The sequence below is a fragment of the Helicoverpa armigera genome, chromosome 9, assembly GCF_030705265.1.
Source record: "Helicoverpa armigera isolate CAAS_96S chromosome 9, ASM3070526v1, whole genome shotgun sequence".
Lineage (NCBI taxonomy): Eukaryota > Metazoa > Arthropoda > Insecta > Lepidoptera > Noctuidae > Helicoverpa > Helicoverpa armigera.
The window spans coordinates 8,353,307-8,377,632 of NC_087128.1; the positions used below are offsets into that span (position 1 = coordinate 8,353,307).

General features: G+C 38.5%; 1 protein-coding gene across 8 annotated transcripts in view; it reads right to left on the reverse strand.

The window, feature by feature from the left end:
* The window catches only part of LOC110369974 (ecdysone receptor), a 219,691-nt gene that overhangs the window by 18,604 nt on the left and 176,761 nt on the right, over positions 1 to 24,326 (reverse strand). Inside the window, exon 1 of one of the 8 annotated variants that reach the window (XM_021325643.3) lies at positions 12,957 to 13,697. The exons of 4 other annotated variants lie outside the window; for them this stretch is intronic. In XM_021325643.3, the coding sequence (XP_021181318.1) occupies positions 12,957 to 13,407 (451 nt within the window). In that variant the 5' untranslated portion in view covers positions 13,408 to 13,697. Of the gene's footprint in view, positions 1 to 12,956; positions 13,698 to 24,326 lie in introns of those variants that run through there. 3 more of the 8 variants (XM_021325641.3, XM_021325645.3, XM_021325644.3) reach the window with 3 other exon arrangements.

The window sequence follows — 24,326 nt, forward strand, 5'->3', positions numbered from 1 at the left end:
TACTTACCTATTACTAACGACACTGGTAGGTACATTAGTAAGTACGGATGCGAGCGCCATGATAACCTATACCAAAAACTTGGATTTATTGTGAATCTGAAGTGATTGTAGCGCAAGTAATATACCGGCAGATTTACACAAAATGAAAGGGTTTATTTAGTCGCAACAATGTGTCGAGGAATTCGCATGTAAAAGTGATGAGACAGAAATAATCGTTAGTGGTGGCACATCTCGTGAACTGTGTCATGGGCTCGGCCCACGCTCCACGGAAGGTCACCCGCCCTCCAAGACGGACTCATTACTCAATAGTCTGCCGTTTACGACCGAAAGTCAACACAGAATATTCTGACTCACCATAGGATGTCAGCCATTTTTGAGCTTACACTTTTTCCTTCACATGTTTACTAGGCCGTTAATAACACCTGTGATTTTTTTATATTTGATACGTGTATATTACACCATGTATCAGAGCAAATACGAAAATGAATTATGAGCTTCAACAAAACCCTTTTCTAACCCCCATACGAATTTTTGTGAAAGGTACGCGTAAGTACGCGTTGCTAGCGGAGTAATAATAATCGCTGCTGTCAGTATGATGGATGGAGCTGCGATGACGAGGCGTGGTGGTACCAAACTTCCCCGACCCACCCCACAGCCCCCGACCCCTTCGTCCATTTAACGCGTTACCGCTGACAGCCAGAACATGGTCGGAGCTGCTAATCACCTCTCTTATAAGAATCATTTACAAAACGAAGCGTATTCCCTGTGAAGAGCTTGTACAATAACGGTAACGAGGTACTTTCCTCTCTTTGTCTCGGTTCAAAAATTAGTAATGTGCTAACAGTTTCCACACGTCCGAGCAACTTAATTTTCTGTAGGGAACAATTTTTGAGCTAGAAAATAAGATTGTAAGTAGAAAATTAGATTTATTTAAGAGTTGTTCAGCTTGTAGATGTACTCGAACATGCTGTAATCTAATCTTATCGAACTTCAACAACTTTAGTGTATCCGATTTCAAGTGCAGTCGAAGGAGACATTTCCGACTGGTAATGAAATCATAGAATCATTAAAGTTTTAGTAATGGTCCTGTCCTGACCACTTTAACGGAACCTGTCATCATCGTCACCTACGCCTCTCAAACCATGTGAGATACACGGAAATTATTAACTAACGTCATACTTTAGAACGTTATCGAGGACATCGCAATTTATTATGTATCGCCTTATGAGCTCAGAGGAATTCATCATGCTGAACTAAAATAGCACTTGTCTAGGCGGCATTGTTAAAATTCGGCAGACCGCCAGGTAGGAAGGTCGACGACATTACGAACGAACATCAAGTAATATTTGCAACCTATAAGTACTTGTCCACAAGTACTGACGAAGGCTGACTCAATGTATATCTGCTCCATGCACATTACGAAACAGATTGTTCTCGAAACTTTAATTATAACGTTTAACATACGATTGTGCCACTGATAACTACAGAGCGTTCTTTCAATGAGTAGAAAAGGAATAAATTATCATTTCTACTAGACGTTCCCACGTTCGAACATCGTTCAAAAACACTTCGTTATTTATTAATCCTATTAGAGACACTACAATGCAACTGGCGAGGTAACGAGCACCAATTGGAACTCCATACGCGGAGAAGTTTTATTATAGCAGCTACTGAAACAAAATACATTGTTAGCGCATTTGCAATCGCTGTCGGGTAGTGATAGCCGGTGTAGTTAGCGAGAGCAAGAGCATTCCTGCGAGCCGGCCCGACCGGTTCCACTCTGCCTGTTTATGGTTGGACCAGATATAAATAGATGCGCTGCAAACCGTCCATCTTAATGCTACAATTTTTAAATGTTTTGCTCGAATAATATTCTACTTCTCGGCTCAGTAACCAATACCGAGTCAATCTTCCGTTTCCATCTCTAAGTTTATGCACCCAAGCGACGCGACGAGGGATCAAGTACAAAACCTTGCAGATTTAAATTGGTCGATAGTTTGAACACAGGATACGTTCGTGATTTATCATTTGAACGGGTCTTGTTCTCTCTGACATATTGTGTTGTTAGAGCAATTTATTCGTCTATAGACAACTACATATTATCAAGACAATAGGCCTTGTTAAGAGTTGACACGTTGACAGAGCCATAAAACAATCTAATCAATGCAGCAAGTAGTCAGATATGGAGTGACGGATTGCCTCTGGCTGGACAAACGCAAGAAAGCCGCGGCAGTTAGCTGCAGATCTGTATCTGCGGACATTATTACCAGCATGCGAGTAGTTCATTGCCGACACAACTTAGAAACATTGACGATAAAATCTGTAAAGTGGTTAAACGGACGGGCAGTTGCTCTCACGAGTGAACTCGCGGTATTCACTTTCACTACGAATACCAATCTACCCTCTTCCACAAGCGTTTCGCGGACGCATTGCATTCATAGCGCTGCAGGTGACCCAATAACAGGCCCATGAGCTTGCTGGCTGTGAGAGGACAAGACCGTTGGCGTTGCATAACGAACCACGTGGTGAGGGGAGCGTTGACCCCAGAAACGATAGACAAGCACTATCACACAGCCACACGCACCTGTATATAAGATAAGCACAATATTTGGGCGGGTGATAACGCGTTCGACTAGACAGCCAGCGAAAACACTTGAGCAATCAAACTGAAAGTCAAACGATCGTTCGTTTTCGGCCGGTACCAGCGAGATGGCCTTACTCAACCATCTCTACATTCCGTCCGCGCTGGAGTCACCTACTTTGGCCGCCATTTGCCAATTCGTTGCATAAACGACCCACTAATGTCAAAGGAGGTCATTGTCGCATTACACGATCGTTCGCTCGCCTCGCAGGCGCAGGTTGAGCGCTAGTCGCAGGTTAGATAATTATATCGATTGAACTTCAGTCTCCTTCGGCGTGTCTGTGACCCCGATGTAAATAACTTGAGGCGGTTGTACTGTAAACAACTGACGCCGCTTGCGTCAATCGCCTGCACGGTGTAGCGACGCTAGCCTCACATCTCGCTCCCATTGATTATGTTCGTGTTTCACTTACTGCAGTGCTATTTAAAGCTACCAGAACAAAACCAACTAAGGCATGGAAAACTTACGACCTAACAAATATGACGCAATGTATTATTTTCAGTTGTGAAGAATCCAATCCGTCATCTAGCTTTATTGATGACGTTTTTCAGTGACGTGTGCGTGGTTATTTTCCTTTTTAAATCACCATTCTGGCAAAGTTTATACTGGCACTCCAGATCCTAAAATAAAAACGCGATTTCTTGAAAAGATACTTTGTTATTGCTGCTCTAATTGGAGAAACTTTACTTTGATATCCATCACTATGTTCTGAAAGAGTAACATTCTCTCATAATTTGTTTGTATCAAATTCAGATAGCGACGCATGAAGGGTATTTATTACAAACACGAAAACAAAGCAATGTTCTTGGTTATCTTCAACGTACGAGTGACATCGCGGTCGTTATTGTTGAGTCGCGTTCAAGGTATAATTACTTACTCGTATTTGTTCTGTGACCATGAGCATTGAACGCATCGGTACCTATCTACCTACCAACTCTTGAATTGAATAGTTAGAATCTTATTAGCTCAGTGCTACAACTATTCTTTCAAAATAAGAACAAATTGGTTTGTATTTATTTAGGTTCTCATTTACCTACTCAAAACTATAAAAGGATTGAAAATTATTTCGTAAAATAATGTATTATTATATTCCTACTCGTGCAGTATCGGTGCATAGCTAGTGTACCGACTATCTACAAAGTAAGGTGACCTAAATGATAAAATTATTTCTATACATACTTAGGCACACATGTGTAACGTGTGAGAGTGTGTGAATTTGCATCGGGTTCGCTCGTACAATGACATTGTCGACCTTGACTACAGCCTCGTATATCAGACACGCACACAAACACACCAGTGCAAGGAATGAGTGCCCCACAAACGTTATAAGTTAGTATAAAACATAAGAGCGTTTTCAGACTATCAAGAACACTAACTGCGATTGTAATTTCAAGAAATATTGAGGAAAACGCAAGATTAAAAATCGTCCGTCCGCCAACGTCACTCGATACGTCTGAAATCGGCTTGCGATGCATCTGCTAGATAATATAAAAGCCGTGTTTAAAAATAAATTGGCAGTTTGCGTCTAGACTGCAGTATATGTAGGTCTGGTCGAATAGATACAAACAGTTCAACACACGATAAGGCGCTCAGCGACCAAGGCCAAGCGAACTGAATTATCACAAGTGCGATATAAACGAATACTTGTACACTGAAATCATAATAAATACTTTACAAACACACTTTTCAATCATTATTGACATACTTACCTACTGCATATTTCCGTTTTCGAGTTTTATCTAAAATGCTTGGTTTCATTTTAATTGGTGACTATCGAAAAATGAGTTCTTTGCTTTAATTCCATTTGTATCAGTTAAACTATATGTAATATACATAGTCTTGTTGTTTGCTTCATTAGTGCGCTGGACACACGAGGTTGTTTTCATCCAACTCGATATTATCATCGTTAAGACAGATGTCAATTAATTAAAGCAAAGATACATTATTATTAATAAAATCTATTTACATAAATGACGAATCGCTTCAAATAATAACAAGTACATAGCTAGGTTAATATCCTATTAGTAATCTTTTGCTCTTGTTTATGTAAAAATAGATGTTGCAATTTTCAAATGTTTAAGACTTTTTTTTATTAGCTAATCGTGAATTACGTAACTTTAAAATATAACATTTTTGAATGCTGACTGAAACAGAAGTTAAAATCTAACGCACAACACACACAGGCACAACCAAACATTAATTACAGGCAAAATACATTGAAATGTTCCGTTCAGAAATTAAGCGTGTCTCATTTATTTATGTTAATTGCACATAATAAAATTACCATAGCACATTATTCAACGTCAAATACCTAAATATTTTTGTGAATACGCTTATTTCCGTGATACCTAGTTATTACAACTCATATGTCAACGTACTTGGACATAAACAGGTTTTGACTTTTAATAGACATTAGCTACGTGTTTGAAACAATTACCCAAGTTTTACTGTGTGAACAAAGTCCGTTCGTCATAAGCACAACACAGGCCGACGCCCTCGTATTCACGTAACACTTTTTTCATATAAAACAGAAAATGTAATAATTATTCAGTTAACAACTCTGATAAATGACATATCATGTGAGATTTGTGAAACGTGCGTCATTTGTTTTTCTTTGCATTACATGATTGTCAAATCGATTTTTTGACGTGGTTGTTACGCAAACCCGCAGGTGATCTGATAGCATTGAACAATACGGATATGCCAAAAGAATCTTAAAGATTTACTTTAAAGAGTCATAATTTGAGTCTCGTTCCAGAATATTGTTAATAAGTGCTAAATGTGATCTCTATACTCTATGCATATTTTTTAATCTTTTAAGAAACGTTCGAAACTGGACGCGACAAAGAATGGATCATTTTGTGGCTTGAAAAATGTTAAATGTATAAAAATAATTTTAAAAACATGTTTACTTTTTTGGTGATGACTCGATTAATTTCAATTTTGTTATCGAGCAATGACGTCTGTGCAACTTATCGCCTAAAAGAAATTTTAACTGTAGGGGAGATATCTAAGATTGTGTGTGAAACATTCAATTTCTATTAGGTAATCTAATTACTTAATTCACGACAGTAAATAAATATCTCTGCACGTGAGAGGACGTGAAAACTACTTTCTTTTACCTAAATTTACACATTTTCAGTATCATGGAAACTAATTTACCTGGTGACTGTGCGTAAACTAAAATTTATTCGACACCTTTTTATACAGTCAGCTATTACTCGTACAAAAACTAGCTCAAAATTATTCGCTGTATCAGAGCTAGAAATCAGAGTACGTCGTATAAAATTTGGTATAATAAATCCATTTTATTTGGGCTATATTTGTGCAAATTGCTCGGTTAGTAGGGGCTAATATAAATTCGAATAACAGGTTATACTCGTACTTAGTAACAATACAAATTATAATGCAGATGATCGCCCTATGTGCGCATGCGCACCTCGTCTTTGATTGACAATGCTCAAAGACACGCATTTTTAGAACTTCAAAAAAAGGAGGAGGTTCTCAATTCGTCGGAATCTTTTTTTTACGATACATTTCTATAGCCATACTATAAAAGTATATTGTGTACACAATGACACACAGAGATTAACCGTGACCGTTATGGCCACTCGATTTAGATCGATATTCGTGAGATCCGGGATGTGTTCACAGTTAACTAGTCTTCAAAACAACAATGCCATCTTTGTTCAATTAGAGTTAAACTAATGCACATTAACAGATGTTGTCGATAAAAAGAAACTTTAAATCGATTTTGTGATTGAGAATGCTCATCTTTCATCTACGAGTCGTAAATTCGAAGATACACTAACCGATCCATCATCGATTTAACGCAATAAGTGCAGATGACGATAGAAATTGTATTTGATTCAGAATTTCAGAAGACTTAAGTATTTTTAAATATTTAATTAATATGGCATTTAATTAGATAATGTCATATTAAGATATTTAATCACAAAAGTGATAAAAATGTAAATGGGGGATTTTGGAATTAAAACTATTTCATAACGATGACACTAAAGAATGTTACATTACAAACTCAACGGACCACGACTAATATATAGCCATAAAAATACAACATAAAACACGAACTGAAATATACTCACTATCTTTTGAATCGTGGTTTTAAACATATCAAACTACACAGGTATAACTATAATACAAAGTTGGTTTACCGAGAAATTCAAACTCCAGTGATTTGTCTCAAGATACTCGATCTCAGAGATGGTTACAGCGACCGCCTCGACTTGAGATAATAGAAGTAACAAGCGACGCGATGGCAGCGCGCTCAGCCGAGCGCGACGCGCGCTCGACCGCATATCCGCCGCTATGCCTCTTCCTAGATTCACTTCATCGTCATTAGAAAAAATACCCTCTTTCTCTGCCTTCGTAATTCACTTTTCAACATAGATGGATAGGCGCTTACAAAATAATTAGCTTGTCAAAAAACCAGCTTAAATTCCAACACCAAAAGTTAACCGTGCATGTCTTTCGAAGTTCCAGACTATAAATAGGATCTAAATAACAACTCAAAGCCACATAGTGCGTAGCTAATAGGCAATACCTACGTCCTTAGCTCGAACACTAAATTACGTGCTTCACTTGAGGAAACGACTATTAGAATGGTCTGTTCACGTAATTATGGTACACTTATCAACTCATGACATCAGAATGTTGAGTAATCCTGATAATAACGCCTTAAATTCTACATAGAATCTTTCAAATAACTAAAAATTATTATTCATACGTTACGGACCCCTTGGCATTATACTATCAAATTCAGAAAACTTGTGACGCGTTGTCCGTTTTTTGCACATAATATCAAGAGGTGTCAATGAACTCTACTTCAAATAGATTGAAAATCCATTTTCTTAAATGCTATTACTAATACTTTTTTAAACCAGTTCTCGGAATGTCGGCTATCGATGAAAAACTACATTAAGTCACATAATTGCATTTAACCCAGTCCTAATTCGAGGGGTCCATAACAATAAAATAGTCACGACTCTTATAAAAGCCGCGTGCTTAGAAAATAGGGGGTCAGACGGACCATTAGATTATACAGTCAAAGGGTTGCCAAAAAACGTTTTTTTTATATTATTGAAAAATATATGACCCTCGCAAATGTTAGAAGCAGCTGCCGAGCTTCACTATGGATTAATATTATTCTAACACTAACTAAACCCGGCTTAGATGTTGTTAATAGCGACCGAGTTGATCGGATTTGTATATATGCTAATTTCAATACCAATTACATGGACAGAAGCCTACATTATGGGTGGTCAGATTATAATAGGTACATGATACATATGTACGCAATAACATAATAAGAATAACATCGTGATACGTATTTGCTAATCGTTACACAACACGTTTTATTTAAATCAGATGAAGTCATAAGCTATCACTATGCTGTTCCAGCGGGTCGTTGACCCGTTTGATTAAGGAATCATCAATCATGCATAGCTCAACGACTGAGAGGGTATCGCGTTTCACACATTGAAAACGTTTGCTCTCATATAAGCAATCGTTATAAATGGGATTTCGGTGTCATGTTCTGCAATAGCTACAATATTGTTCTAGTGGTTTTATTGAAACCATTACACGTCATACAGGCAAGTCAAGTACCTCAAGTATCTGCTCCGCCAACATAATCGATTGAACAACAAAAAGCGTTCATTACATAGCAGTCACTGAAGGTTATTCAGAATTAATCAGTTAAAGATCTGTCGCGTTCATATTAAGATTATTTTTTTAGGTCCAGCTGTCAAGTCAGCAAGGTCCCGCCGAGGTACGTAACCCTTTCGCTGCGATAAAACAAACGATTATTCAAATTGAGAAACAAATGATTTCCGGCTAAGTGAACCGGGTTTATTTAGCGGCATGAAATAATTAGTGCCGTGTACACTACAGTGGCTGACTTCTCGACTATTTATATGCGACGTGTCAAAAAACGGCTGTGACCTTGGCGCCCCCACGCGGACGCGCCGATACATTCACCTCAGGTGAGGCCCGTGGGGTTCTACAGTACCCTACGTTTATTTGGCAATTTATTTCGTAACCATCGATAGTATAAGTCACTCACTCGCTGGTCATTTGGTTATAATCCAACCATGTTCACTACTTTCCTAGGGCTTAACTTCTGTACCATACGTAAATCATACTCTACCTACTATGAAATGTAAAAGACAAGTTTCAATTTTGAATGTAAAGATATATTAAGAATAAGCCTCGAATTCCAAGGTAATCTGAATGGGATTCGTTTGGCCTTTCGGAGCAGATAAAACACCAAATGATTCGGATCGCTTACGATTGAATTACAAAAGCGTTGATTGACCCAGTTCATTTCTTACAGATGAATAAGCATCAAGGTGTTAATGGAGCCTTTTAGGCAATTTATCTGACTCCGTACTTATTTCTTTTTACCTGGAAGATAGAAAAAGGTTTTTGTAAAAGATTCTTTAAGAAATAAACACAACAAAGGATTTCTGCAATAAACAAGATTGATTGTGGGTGTAAACAATAAATATTACTTATTCAGATAAAAAACGATCTGTATTGTTACTTAATAACCAAGCCTTTATGATAGAAGTTAATAAAAATTGACGATGAAGTCCTTTTCAATAGATTTAACCGATTTCCGCGAATCTTTTCAATGCAGAATACAATAAAAATTATGAAGGAATGCGGAGTAAATTTTAATGTTTAGGTACCTAATTGTAAGTTTCGTTCTAAACTTGTAATTTAAAAATTCACATAATTTAATTAATAAAAAACTTTTAAAGTTGCTTTAGCACGCTGGCAGAAAAGAACGGATAATAAATTCATTTATTACGATAAAATTACGTAAAATTACTTAGCAACGTGCTTGGATACACTTATTAAAAATTTTGGCAAAGTGGCATTGACCCAATATAATATAACATTATTCGGAAATAATAATGAGGTAGGTACTAGTTAAACCAAACTACTTGGTTTATGGCCAAGATTATTTATCTGAACATGTAAGACTTGATGGATTGGCCCTGCTAAGGCTATAATGACGAAGTAAAACGTTATTATTCACTAAAAATCTAATTAAGTAACAGTATTTTTTAAGCTCCAGGTATTAATCTTTTTTCATGAAAAATATTACACCAACAACCGAGCCTAAAATTGTTAGTTCTTTTTTTGAAATTGCTTTTATCAGTAAAATGAGATGAAATCAAATTGAAAATGTTGAAAATAAAGCTAAGAAAGATGTAAAAGCAGACATCCCCAATAAAATGGCCCGCATACACGTCATTTGTACCAAATGCGTCAATAAAACTTACTCCGTAGCCTCGGCTTATAGTAACATCACTGATAACTGTTACATGCGGGCTGTTAGCATAATTATTATAAAATTTCTAAGTACACAAGGGAAACGAAAACAATAATTGGGAACAAAGGCAGACTGCTTATTTGCTAGGACGCATATTACAGGGTAAGTATCCCGCACACGACACGAGGGTGACCATCTGGCAGCAGTATTGCCAACTTTGAAAACTGTCTCAAACTACTTGAACGTTTTGGTGATGACAAAGAACAAGTAAAAACAAATGCTTGAAAAGCGCATGACATCAATGTGTACCAATTAACGCGGACACGTCCAAATACTCCAAATATGCAAGATTTACAAGGAAGGACATTGAGCAAGCTCGCCCAAACTCGGAAGAGACCCTGAAACGTAGCGCTTGAAATAGCAAAGCACACAATATTATCTAAACGAGATTTACTTTTTTGAGTATTACAGCATACTTAGGTACTAATACTTCGTCTAGGATTTCAAGACATTTCTTGCGTCTACATAGTGACAGCGAAAACACCAGTGACTCTAGGCGACAAAATGGCCACTTCAAAGACACATTACTTAATTTTCTAGAGAGTTGATTCTGAATAGTTAATTATGAAACATTAGCAATTATCGAGATATGTACCACGTACGTGAAACTTGAATTTATCGCATGGCCGAGCATTGAAGAAAGTGGAAATCTGTAAGGGGTGACGATTTTATACTATCGCAAGTGCTTCAGTGGTGTATGTCTGGTAAAAACGCAATTAATTTATGAATACAGTAATGATTTAGTTCATGATGAACAATTTTAACATCTTTTTGAAATGCCTGTACAAAACTATCCCAAAAGGCTTCATGAAGTTGTAAGTGACAGCAACATTTCAAGCCATACACCAACTGCAAAGTTGAATTAAATCGATTCTCTTCGCATCGAGATCACAATTCGGATTTCCCGTCTTTTTATTTGTAACATCTTCACATATAGTTAGTTAAAGTATATCTTGTGCATACGTGCCTTGTCAGGCGATGCGATTTACCATCAGAAGTAGTCTTGAAACCGGTTGGACCGGCACGACCGTAGTCGCTTCGACGAACTTCCACTGCAACCAGCTCTCTTAAATTGTTTAGTACAGTATTTCTTAGCAAATTGAAATAATTTCAACACTCATTGCTGCTGAGGTTCGCTCTTTATTAAGATATTTTCCGCCAGGCTTTTCACTAAGATTATCAACAAAGTTACTTCCACGGTAGTAGGATTTACTTACTTTGTAAATAAAATCTGTGGTATTTCAAGGATTTTTTAGAAAATATATTGAGTCGAGACATTCGGACATTCAAACTCGTGTTTTCGACGGTTGCATATGCAGAATATTAAGTAGGTGTTTTAGTTAGTGAATTCTTTTAAAGTATGAACATAGTTTTTGTTAGAGCACTCTTATCTTGTTATTTTTGTAAATAGCTTTGTTACAAGAATAGATTATTTTACTTGTTAGTGGAGAGGGTGCCGCCCTCCTCTTTCCTCCGCCTTCCCATTTGCCTCCCTCGGCGATTGACGATAGATTAAGCATTATTCCTCGTTTACACAGAAAATATATTTCTAGTGTGAGTATTCTTGCTATGGAACCTTGAAGACGATTTAGTGTTTTGTAAAGTCATACAATTGTCACTATATTAGTCATCAATTAAATGCATCCGAGTATCTAAGCACTATGACGCAAGATATATGCAACATTATGATCTAGTGACTATCATACCTACTAAATTTGAGTTACGAGGTCAATTTTAAAAATTAAAGCCATTAAATCAGGACAATGCGAAATCAGTACTTATATGAATCATGTTTGTATGCTAATCATTTCTTCTAAGCTTGCCGACTAAACAAACGGTAAGTGCCTATAATGAGTGATCGATAATTTAATTGATTTCGTTCAATATCTTGAACAAAGAAGATATTATGCGGGGTTAAACGTATTTTATGATAAGAGTTGTTTGTTGATACACCTTATAGCATTGTGTACAGATACTAATAACCTTTGTAGAGCAACTCTAATTAGTTTTCTGCAAAGAACGCTAAGAATCTTATTTCTCATGCGACAGTAAATTTTCCGTGGTAACCTTGAATGTGCCTCGTCGCGATAAGAATTACTCATACTTGTGCTGATCCTCCTACACAAGCCAATACACGCTAATCAATAACACGTAAACTATTGTTTACTAAGGAGCCCCACTAATTAACATTTACTTATTAGACATTATTATGAAGGAAACATCCAGAGTGGGAATCCATATTGCAGCGAACGGTTACGAACAATTAATAGAGGTATTTTTGGATTCCTCAAGTAGGTACGTACCTAATAATGACTTCCTCATAAAATTAGCACATAATACAGTGCACCTGGATGTCACTGTTGCTAATGCAATACCTACGCGTGCATACTGCCACTAGCATAAATAGATACTCGAGTATTTTTAGTCGCGCGCCCACAGTCGATCATTCCTAGATTAGTCAGGCGAACACTCGCACAAATGTATTGTTATGGTGGTGTAATAAAATGCAATCAACATCGGTTACGTACCTACCTATTTACTGGGTTATTCATTGAAATATTCAATTTCTTTGAAACACCATCGCGTACCTATTTGAAAATAAAGTGTGTCTAATATTGCTTTCTACAGTACTTCGATAATACTATACAAAATGCTTAGACGCGTAATCTAAACGCTATTACAATACTACAAAAACATGATAACCCTTTCATTCTTCGAACTGAATGTAGGTAAACAAAATGATTGTGATTGTTGTAAGGGCAAGGAGACATCGGCTCGCAGCGGCCGGTCAAGGTATCCGGGCCAAAGGTCGATGACAGCCGCGGCCGCTCGCTCGCGCCCGAGCGCTACGCTTGCCGCCAAAAAATACACAAACTTTTTTGCATTTTACAACGCAATTATAAAACAAAAATATCTAGTCCCATAGTATTTTTAGTTTTTTTTTAACTAACCTGATGACATTGACTCGTTTTCTGATTTAGGTGTTGTCGGTGGCATTGGTAACGGCATGGAAGGTAGGGGCTGTGTCTGCTGCGGCTGCTGTTGCGGCTGCGGCTGCTGCTGCTCCATGGTGCAGGTGCCCAGCGACTGCGCCATGCTGTAAGTGATGCCATCGTCGTAGCCCCACAGCTCCAGGCCGCCGTACTCGGGCGACGCGAGCGATTCCGGGGACATCACCATAGCCGGCGGCAGGCCCAGTGCTGAAGACGACGTCACCTCAGACGAGCTCTCCTCGAGCATTCGCAGCGTCTGGAATCCTCCGTTGTTATACCAGCGGCGTCTCATGTCTGCGAGCGTGTCACACGCTCCGGTATCCACGAGCGCCGAGGGACATCCTCCGAAGAAGGCTTTCACTTCACTTTTTCCTCGCACTAAACTATCTAAACGCGACTCTATGGACATGCACCACTCGTCTACGCAACGTTCAAACCGAAACGAATCGCTATCCACTGTCTCGACTTTCGTGCAATCCAATAGGACTCGGAAGTCTCGTTCGAGCGGCGACAACTTTTTTCTAGTCACAACACAATCCGAGCAACAGGTGAGAAGAGCACGCGAGTCCCACGAGTTCGTCCGGTGATGTGGAGACGGGGGTTAACGCGTTGTTCGAGCAGTAAAAACGAGTACGTTGCGCGCGCGCGACCGTCGTCAGCGGAGTACGTAGAGCGAGCGAACGAGCGACGCGGCCGCTCTCACTACTCACTGCCACGGTCGGCGTGACGTCACGCGCCCCGCGCCCCGCCCGCCCGCCCGCCGGCCCCCGCGCGCAACCGTGGCACAGAAAGTCAAGCCACCGGCGACAGAATGTAGCGCGCCGATAAAACACCCTCAATTTATGAAGACTCGTTCTATCAAAACAACTTCGCTGTTTGTTACGCAACTTTTGAACTTGAGAAAGTTATTTGCGAAATTATCTAATGGTAAACATTCCTGCTGTCCTTTTCGTGTGATAGTGGCGTTAGGCGGTTTGTTCGTTTAACTCTACCTATACTCGTCGGCTCTTACCTTGCTTATAAGTAGGTAATGCATAATAATATGCAGCAAAATATTACGATTTTACATAAAGGCTGTAGTAGGTAATTAAAACAGATCTTATACAATATTACAATGTCATGCAAATGTAACTATGCAACTTCAGTCACTAGTGCATTTAAATGCTAGAACGTAGCCTCCTTCATTATCCATTTAGTTGTGTTATTACGACTTCACTGTATCAATGGTAAGATACCTATGTACGTAGGTATTATGTAGAGACGGTTGCGAGTACAGATAGCTAACGATATTATCATACTTCTAAACCTAGACCCATTTCAGCGGACGCCCTTATTAGAAAGATAAACTTAGTAAGTAGGTGACTATGTCCTAAATCGTTTGTTTTGTCAGGTAGTCTACATGTGTGACATATTGACACGAATCACTAGCTGATGTCCTCCACACAAAATGGAACGACGACCCAAATTGCAGCATTCATGTTATCTGAGTCTTGTGCTGTACGAAGGTGTGACGAACATTTTTATCAGAGCAATAGCGCCGATTTTATTGGTGTGTTTAGATTACATTTCTTTGCGTGTTCCGCGTGTATTGTGGCAGGTTTCCGTGCGAGCAACGATGTATAACGATTTGTTTGGGTATCGTCACCGCCTAGATTAGATTAGAAGTAGGAATGACGAGTGAGCCATGATTGTGGCGAACGCTGTTTAGCGTCACAGCATCACGTGGTGCTGCGGAGCGTTGACCCGCCATGTTTTGGAAATACACCGCCATCGCCACCGCCCGTGCCTAACCTATCCGTCATGCAATAAAAAAAAACTATTTATCTGCACTATGTTGAAATTATTAATTTATTATTTTTGTTTAGCACCCATTTTGTACGCGATTACGTAGGTGTGAGGCGATTTGTCTATTTCGCCTCGTTGATTTGTTTTTACAAGATAGACGTTTTAGCGTTTAAAGTATCTGAAATACCTAGCTACCGCATTTTTTCCTATGATTCAACAATGGAGGCAGAAAAGAATTTTCTACGAGGCAATGTTCGAAACTTCTATTTTATTTTGATGTTTTTACAGAGTTGGCATGATGCGGAATGTTTTAGTTGACCATACGTCATTTATAGATGATTCCATAGTTCATACTTCACACTTTAGGTACAATATAGATAATAAAGTAACTAATAGTAGGACGGTTCTTTATCTCTTTACATCCGATTGCCCGACTGTGATGAAATAACTACCTAAATGACAAGCACTTTTGTTTTATAGCTATCCGATTTAAAATCTGGTCATGATTTTGTACACTTGGTTACAGTGGTGTAAAGGAAATTTGTTATCTCATAAAAAATCCGTTTTAATAAAAAATACTAAGTGGTAACCCTAGTTTGTGTTTGAATGAACCAAGCTCGTGTTTATAAATCATAACTACACGGCCGCAATAATGAAAACATATCCGAAATAAAAAGTACCGACTAAACTGACTTTAGTTATCTGCGCTCATCTCTGAGAGGTACCTATATGTTGTACGTTTTACCAAAAGGAAAAATGTACACGTTCACTTACTTGAGGTAGCCGGCTGCCTCGTTTGGAAAACAAACAAAAATCTCGGACGGCCGAAGTCTTTTTTCGTCGTCTGTACCGTGCAAAGTGTTTGTACAGTGGAGTCGTGAGCTTCAATCGTGCGTGCAGTAAAATTCTCGATGGCTCGATTGGTTCCTGTACCCCCTTGCCCCACCGACTCGTCCTCTTTGCCAAATTGTTGCAACCTTGCCGACCAATTGTTATAAAACAACGGCCTATTTAAAAATAATCTAGCCACACTAGTGAACCAGAGACCGTACATATATATTTTAGTTGCAGAAGAGCTTTCTGGTGTAGAAACAAAGTAGAGCAAGCAACATAGTAACAGCAAGTAGAATAATACCCATAAGTCCCTCGAACTTCGTAGTAATCCCTACATAGCAAGACTTAGTTAACTTTTAAGCCACAACATTTATGCCAAACGGTTTCCAAGCAGTGCTTTGGCACTGATTGTGGCATTCCTGCTCATGCAAGGATTACTAGCCTCATTGCACAAAGGTATGCTAATTGTATTGTTTTTACAAGTCTCTAGAAACTAGGTTAATGTTTCCAAGGAACTCTTGATGGAGCCTGATTTGATTATATTTGAATTTTATTGAGGGTTGAGTTAAATACATTTATCAAGACCTTGCATTTTTGTAAAAGATAGGTCGTTGGCAGGTGGAAAAACAAATCCATACGCTGTTTCTAAGTGTTCAGAAGTACTTGTTTTATTGTATCTAAGTCCAACTCTAAAATCTTTTGTATACTTAGTACCATTTGAACTTCTATTGAGAAGTTTAATGTCTTTCTCATAATCAAACGTCGATTCTCAAGAATTGCAAAACCAGATAGGTATAGATTACGACACCTCTTTAGTTTCATCGGCAGAAAAACTTGTATGTTCTGAAACGTATTCCAAGCGCGATTCGATACAGCCTTGTGGCTGTATTCCGGTACGTAGCTAGCTCTGCTCAAGTATTGCTATTTTTTGCTCTTAGCTTTTCCATTAAATGTAAATTAGAGATGAAATTGATCGATCTCAGTGTTGGCTTCAAGGTTACAGATAACTACTTGTCACTGTGCAATGACGTCATCGAGGCAGGATTTTTCGTTAAATTTACCTGCTCAGGCGTTTAGTTTGTTTTCTTTAGCCTTTTACATCTTATTGGTACCCAATTTTAAATTTGTTATAATCAAAAGCTTTTATAGTTATCTCATAAATTGATCGCTAATGGCTAATACTTTTCTGGTTGGTCTTGTTGGTAAAATCAAGTTTTTTTAATGATATGCATCGAAATAAATAAAACTTTTGTTTTCTTTTATGTTGGGCTATCATTAGTTGGTATGTACGGATTTATAAATGGCGAGTTTTACGTACCAAGGAATGATTAATATAGCCGAATGTTGGCTCCGTGCCACCGAGCCTTTGTTGTGGCTTTCGCGAGAAAGATGGAAAACATCAAATACAAAATTAAGTGAATGTTTTTACTTACAGCCTTCCCTATAGGATTTCCATACGAAAGTATAAACAACTTTCATACTTACAATTACTTTGCGTGTGTCTTGAGTTCTTACCTGAAACAAAAATGAAATAAATAAGTAAAGCGCATTTATAAAAAGTTGTATTCGTTGTCTTTACATTTTATTCGCGTTGCCCTGACCGGGTCTACTTAAAACTTATGCCATTTCGTGATCATAATAACAAGAAAGTTGATTTATCGAGTAAGATCTGCAAAGGATTCAGAATGTCTAAGTGTGGCTTTCTCGGTAGAGCGCACTTGAGGTAAACCAACTAGTTTGAGGAGCTGTCGGCCGGGTTGAGTTTTGTTCAAGTTATTGCACCATTTAGAGCCGGCTGGGTAGGCGTCGTTGTCGTGTTTTTACTAGCGATGTGCAGGCGCATAAAAAGTGGCCGCGGCGGAATGGTCCGAGCAAGCGCAATTAAGACCAAGGTCTCCGGGTTATCAAACCCGTGTCGGCGACTCGCGATGCCGGCCGCACCTCGCTGCGGTCGCAAAAAAAATGTAGCGAATAATGAAGTCGATGGTATTAAAAGATAATAGCAGGGTTAACACGCCGGCTGCATAGCTTTAACTGCCCACGTCGCACCGGCCATTCGTTCAGCATTACCGCGACATAATAAGACGACAGCCGCGCCTAGACATCTCATTCCTCTCCGGTCGCGTTATTACCTTTAATGTGGCCGGAATCGAGTATGCGGGCGCCGGCAATGCTAATGCGGAGCCATTCTGGTACAAGCTTAAATTTATGGCTGATTACGAGGCAAAATAATACAGGAGTTTCCGAAGACGCCTAGTGGGTCAGTGAATGGTTCTGGCTGCGAGCCATGCTAGCTACTGGAGGAAGTCAAGGCTACGATGCGTCTATTGCATACGCAATGCTAAATCCTGTTCGTTGACTCCTATGCACTTGACAGCGACTGATGTCATTCGCACCAATGTGACCTGCTAAGGAACCATGTTACCGTTCCTCGCAGTCACACGAACACTTACATAATTCAACCTAGACAATGTTAAGCAGCGTCAAGTTAACTTGGACTGTTTGTGAAAAGCCTTGGCTTCACTTTCGCTTGCATGCATTTCGCAGTGCGCTGTTTAAGTATTCGCATTCGAATGAGTCTAGAATGTGTTAGTATGAGAAATAGGACCTTAAATTTGTTAACAGAAGCTCTCCTTTACAGTGGCAAGTTATTTTAGTGTAAGTCGTTCTTGGTATATTGCTTTCATACCATCATTTACGTGATGTAACTATTGAGTCCGAGTAGTGATATGAAATTGCGAGTTGGATCGAGCCCTGCCGGTTTCCGACGCACTGTAGTCCCTGGGAATGGCCTACGAGGTATTGATGCGTGCTTTTGAGCCAATTACTGCTCCGGTGCTTAAACTCAGGATTGGCTAACTGTTATTTCTTATTACGTAGTGTTAAGTTTAACTATTTACGATCACGATTGCACAAATATTTGATAATTAGGTATCGATCAGGTTGCTCTGAGTTGTGCCGATCCATTTATGTCAGCAAGCGTGAAGAAGGATATGTCTAATTTGGAAATTCGTACAATATCCTGTTTTGACACCGCAGTATGCCTAAACGGATATTAATCATGATTAAAGTCAGTAAAATGTAATAATTGGGTCCGGCACAGCTTTACGAGCTTATTTACGAGTTCTGCGCGAGAACGTTTTTTTTTTCATGAAAACAAACTTAATGTGAAATACTTATCGATGTTTGTTTTAGGTGTTTGTGCGGGGTTTATTGCGGGTTCACGTAAACAGGCTCGTTGGTTATTAACGGCATTTTAAGAAGGCTTCCGAAATTAAGGCTGTAAATTATACTTAGGTAAAGCAGTTAGTAGGTGGAAGAAACCTTCAATTTCAATACAGCCTTGTTTACGTAGCTGGCGCGAAACAAAATTTCCATTTACATCTTTTGTTACACTAATAAATGCCAAAAGTTTATTCGTAAAATTAAACTGCTTGTTCACTCCATTGATAGTTTGAGTCATTGGATCTAGAACTGGCATAGTAATATGACCCATTCTCTCCATTTCTGACAAAAGAACGCCAAATGAAGTACAATAGTGTTTACTGGAATCAAACAGCAATTGGGTCACAGAAGCTACGATGCACCGGCGGCTGACCGTTGCTCGGTGCGCGTGCGTCGACTACCGATGCAAGCGCACACGTTGCGTAATGCATTGTCTTCGCTACTGGTAATATTAGGTGCGATGACACAACGATAAAATGCATTTAGGTCGCTTTTGTTACCAAGCAACCATTTACCATTTATTCCGATCTAAAAATAACACAAAAAATTCCAGCTAGGTCACAAGAGTTTAAATTCAATAGCTCTGAAAATAATATACCATCTGAATGATCGTGGCAAGTAATTATTCACGATCACAGCGGAACAATAAGATTGCAAGACTTTTTCTTTATTTTTAATTCTAGTAAAACTACCTATTTATTTCTCTGACATGAGCCGTGTCGACTGTCAGAGGAATCGTTGACTCCGTGTAGAGGAGGGGCTTATGCCAAAAAGCACAAACTTGTGGGTTATAATAGTACCGGCTTGACAGCCTATGTCGTCTGCCACTTCCTTGCCAACTTTGTAATTAGAAAAAAAAACTCGCCTCCACATTAAAATATTATATGACATGTGGTGATGTGGCCCGTTTGATAATTTGCACGTTTGCGTTAATTACTTTGAGATCATAGTTTGAATTTAGAACATTACGCCAGATGTCATGCAACTGTTAAACAAGACTCGAGACCCAAGGCTCAAAAGTTTTTTTTACACGGTATTGTTACAGCCAGTTACATGATCCATTACATGATCCATATAAAAGGGCGAATTATGTAATAAAAATGTAATTCCGAGCAAATAAACTTCCGCGGTAATCTAACCAGGTTTAATTTGCGAAGGCAAAATAATTGCAGGGAGCTAGTTAGACATCAGTCAAGACCACCGCGAATAACATTGGTAGCAGCACAAATTGAAGGTAATTATATCTAATTGCGAGTCACGGTCATGGCCAATAAGCACCAATAAGCAATAACATGGGAAGGTAGACCGAAGGTCTGTCTTTACCTCAACTAAGTTATTATATCATCGTGTTCACATCTCGTATCGAGCAGTCATTGTTCTACTTTGTACTCCTCTCAGATGGATGGCCAGCCTTCCTCATAAATCCACAGAAACGATGACGACAACGTGCAAACAAGTATGAAATAAGATCTACATCTTTGATGTACGCTTCAAACAGATTCATAAGAGGTAGTGTGCATTCACGGAATAGCTGCATTTGTTTTCAAGGAACAACAGCATTTCATTCACCCGTGCTAGTAACTCTTGAGTAATTTATGTAGGCAACGTTGAGAATTCCATATAACCTATTAAGGCGATTGCCAACAAACGGTGTACCGATAATCACCTATGAGAGCTTGCCCCAGTTGTGCTGGAACAACGCCAAGGCCTTGTCTAGTCATGGCTTTGGGTATTCGCAAATATCTCAATTCGTAAGAGCTTTTCATATCTTAATTCCACAAATACTGCAGCGAGGCGTCTCTGAGTGAGCTTCATAAATGATGTGATTTAAATACGGCCAGCGCCAGTTCAATATCAATAGCAGAACCAGTCGGGCTCGTTCTTGTACATACAAACTCGGACCGAGAAAGTTGTAAACATAAAAAGAATAACATTATTTCCATTTTCAGTCACGTATGTAGCCAAAGTAAAGTTTATAGTTCTCAATAACTCAATCAAAACGTTGCGAACAACGCGAAAAATATCAAAATAGTGGGTTTTGTTAGCGTGGTGTGTTGTGGCGTGAGTGCGCGCGTTGCCCGGGTCACGGGCACGTCCTGCCGTATTTATAGCATCGTAACTTGCACCAATGATCGGTGGAAGGCAACAAAACCGGCTATATTACCGGCAGGCCTATTGTTCCTACTAGGAATAAAAGTGGAATAGTCGCAAAGGCTCGTGACGCCAATAAGTGCACTTGTTTTAACTTCTCTTCTCATTCGTATTGGTAAAGCAATAATACGTGAGCTTTACTGCCGCATTGCATTGTATACAACTGTGTTCTTGATATTTCCTATATCGCAGATGTTTTGTGTCATAACAAGGCTGGTCGTTGGCGACCGTGCGCGAAAATTGAGTAACGTTTTAATTGTAAGATTTATTAGTTCAAGAAATTGCAAGATGTCGTCGAACTGCAATTTATTGGTTGTGAACGTATAAGAGAGACTTGTAATTACGGACGATCATAAACAAGGCGCGATGGCGAAACCTTTTGACTTTTAATTATTGAACAGAACCGACAATAGCTCAGCTCGAGCAGCTCGCAGCTCGGGGTGCTGCCCTTTAATAAAGTCTTGTAAATCACTTTGCCAGACGTTTCATTCACCCAATATGAAATCAAGATAAAATTGTTGGCGTTGTTAAACATTCAACAGACGCAAAGAATTGCATTTATTATTGGTCGTGCAACTTTGTATTCTGTCTCTGGAATAACCGCTGTTAATATTTTACCTCAGCAACATTTTACGATATTAAATGTTGTCAAGAGACCCACCCTCGAGGTATAAGTTTTCATTTTATCAACTGTTGGTCATTGTTGTGAATGAAATGACATTTATCGCATGCGCCAGCAGTTTTAAGTAGCCAATCAGCATAGTTTATGATACATTTAATAGGTCTTTATTACCATACAACTAAATAATGGTTTCCCTTGTAGCTAGTTGCAGTCACACGCAGATCACGTACATGGCCAGTGCGCTTTTTACTGATGCTTTTATAGTGCACATTAACTCTGACATTTAAACGGCCACCTATCGCCATAATTACTTGCCATAATATCTCCCCTCCTGCTCTTGTCCTTGGTCTATGGCTTTCTGTCCTTGTCCAACGTCTAGCTTCTAAATAATTAGTCGGTGCTGTTAAATGCTAACTCGGGTTCTTCAGGTATTGCATTATAACTTTGATCGTTATAGTAGTCCTAATGCACCTGGTAGGCCTAATGCATCCGTAATGCAGGAAACGTCATTTCATTCTTGTTACTATAAATTATGTGCTATAAATAAATTTTAATAGTGCATGGCAAATAACATTAGCTGTTTTTGAAGAGAAAATATTTTTATTTTATAAGATTGAGTTATACCCAGTTTGCTTTGTAGGCGTCGAATTTAAAACAGTCTGTAGATAAATATGGAGGCGTACTAAGAACATATTTCATGTCATCAAAACATGCTATTTTTATCACAATATTGTAGAGAGGAAGAGAGGGTGTGCCTCCCTTCGGCTCACATTTTAGTAGCTCGGATTTACATCGAGTCATGTTTTTTAACAGAGATATGAAACGCCGAGGACATTTTATTCCCAAATAGTCTTATCTACAAGGGATAAAATATTTGCTTTATAAATAAGCACTTTCTAAGAGTGCCAAATTAGTTCCTCTTATAATATCCAATTGGTTCTCTATTGAAATAACATATTCGCTCGTTTGGCGAGAGTAAATCGTGAAGTTATTGTGCCGAAAATAGATCGATGGGAGATGTTGGCAGCGCCCAGAAATATATCGGATTCCAACAATTTGTCGGAAGCCAGCAGTCATCTATCTTCAAGTATAACCAGTTAGTCAAGAATAGATACTTAAAACCATCCGTAAATAACGAACGAAGTTTCCGAGTTTGTAAATCATTATCTTTACGTCTTTGTTGTTACAGAACGTGTCATTAATCCCGTAACAGAAGTTAAGCTTGTTATATTGTCTAGCATCTTATTATACGCAAAAAGAACCATTAAAACCTCGTTTTTGATTCTTTATAAATGACGTATGGTTAACGAATCGTGGGCGGAACTCGACACAAGTATAATAAATCACTACAAGTAGGTATGCTTGTTATGAACACTGACTGTGTATTTTGCATCCAAGTAAATGCATAAATCTGTTGTTCAGAGGCAAACGAGCATTTTTTAAGTTTTTTGGAGCTAATTTGTGAATGGAAATCTTTATCATTAATTTTAAATTAAGTACTTGTCGATGGAATAAGGACCATCAAGGTTTATATTCATCAGGAACAGTTACTGAACCCTAAACTCAAGTATCAGTATTGCCATGCATGAGACATTTAACAAGCCGAAAGGCCGTCCTTAATCGTCGACAAAGTCAACATTTACACTATCTATGGAATGCACAGCATAGACTACAGATGCTCGTGATGACGACACACTCATGTTCATGTCATTAACAAGTTGCTGTCCTGCGCGGGCGCAGCCTGGCCTTGAGTGCGATAACCAAGTGTTTGTCGATAGGCAAGACTCGGTTATGTAATGTTGCAACTTGCAATATAATATGCTCCAGTACATGCACTTATGTATTTTATTTTAATTCCATCACGATGCCTTACGAGGGAACCGCGAATGATTGTTGGCAAAGTGGCTCAATTACGAATATAAATTAATAAAAACTGCATGCACCAATTGATGGTAGAGCTACTTACGTGTCTGAATGAATATCATTAGTGGTCTCGTTGTAATTTATGTTATTGTTATAAGGGTGATGATTAATAAATTCAATGTAGGTATTATGCGAAGGCCATAATGTCAATTGATCAGTTTCTATTTTTAATTCACCTACCCAAGAACACAGGTACTAGGAAGGTTTTTTTTAATTGTTATGAAAAAAATCTATGGATTTTACAAACGCTTGCTTTAATTTAAAATTGTTATTTCCAGACAGAATAAAGCCGTGACGAGCAATAAACTTCATGGAGATTGCTACATGTTTAGTTTTAACAAATTGCTTCTAGAATATGTTTCTACGCAATAATAGGTAGGCACCGTGAACTCTTTAGATTACAGCAGTTGATATGGCAACAATACAATGCAACTGTTCTGATAATCTTGCGAACCGTTATGACATCTATTTCTAGCATAAACAGGACAGGAATAAATAGAATAATCTTTATTGTAAGATAAATACGTTTCAGAAATACACTGAACTACTGAAATGGGTTTTACAGATAGACTTAATCTCTCCAATGTGGATACCACAATGTGACAATATTTTGAATGAATATGAAAACATATTTAAAGGGACAAAATAATAATGACAAACAAGATGCATTAATAAATATTATCGCAAGAAATAACTATTTTTCCTGGCTTCGCCGGTAGGAATATTTCTTATAATAAAATATATGAAATAAGCGAATAATTTTGTATTTTTAGAAGGAACGAATGGAA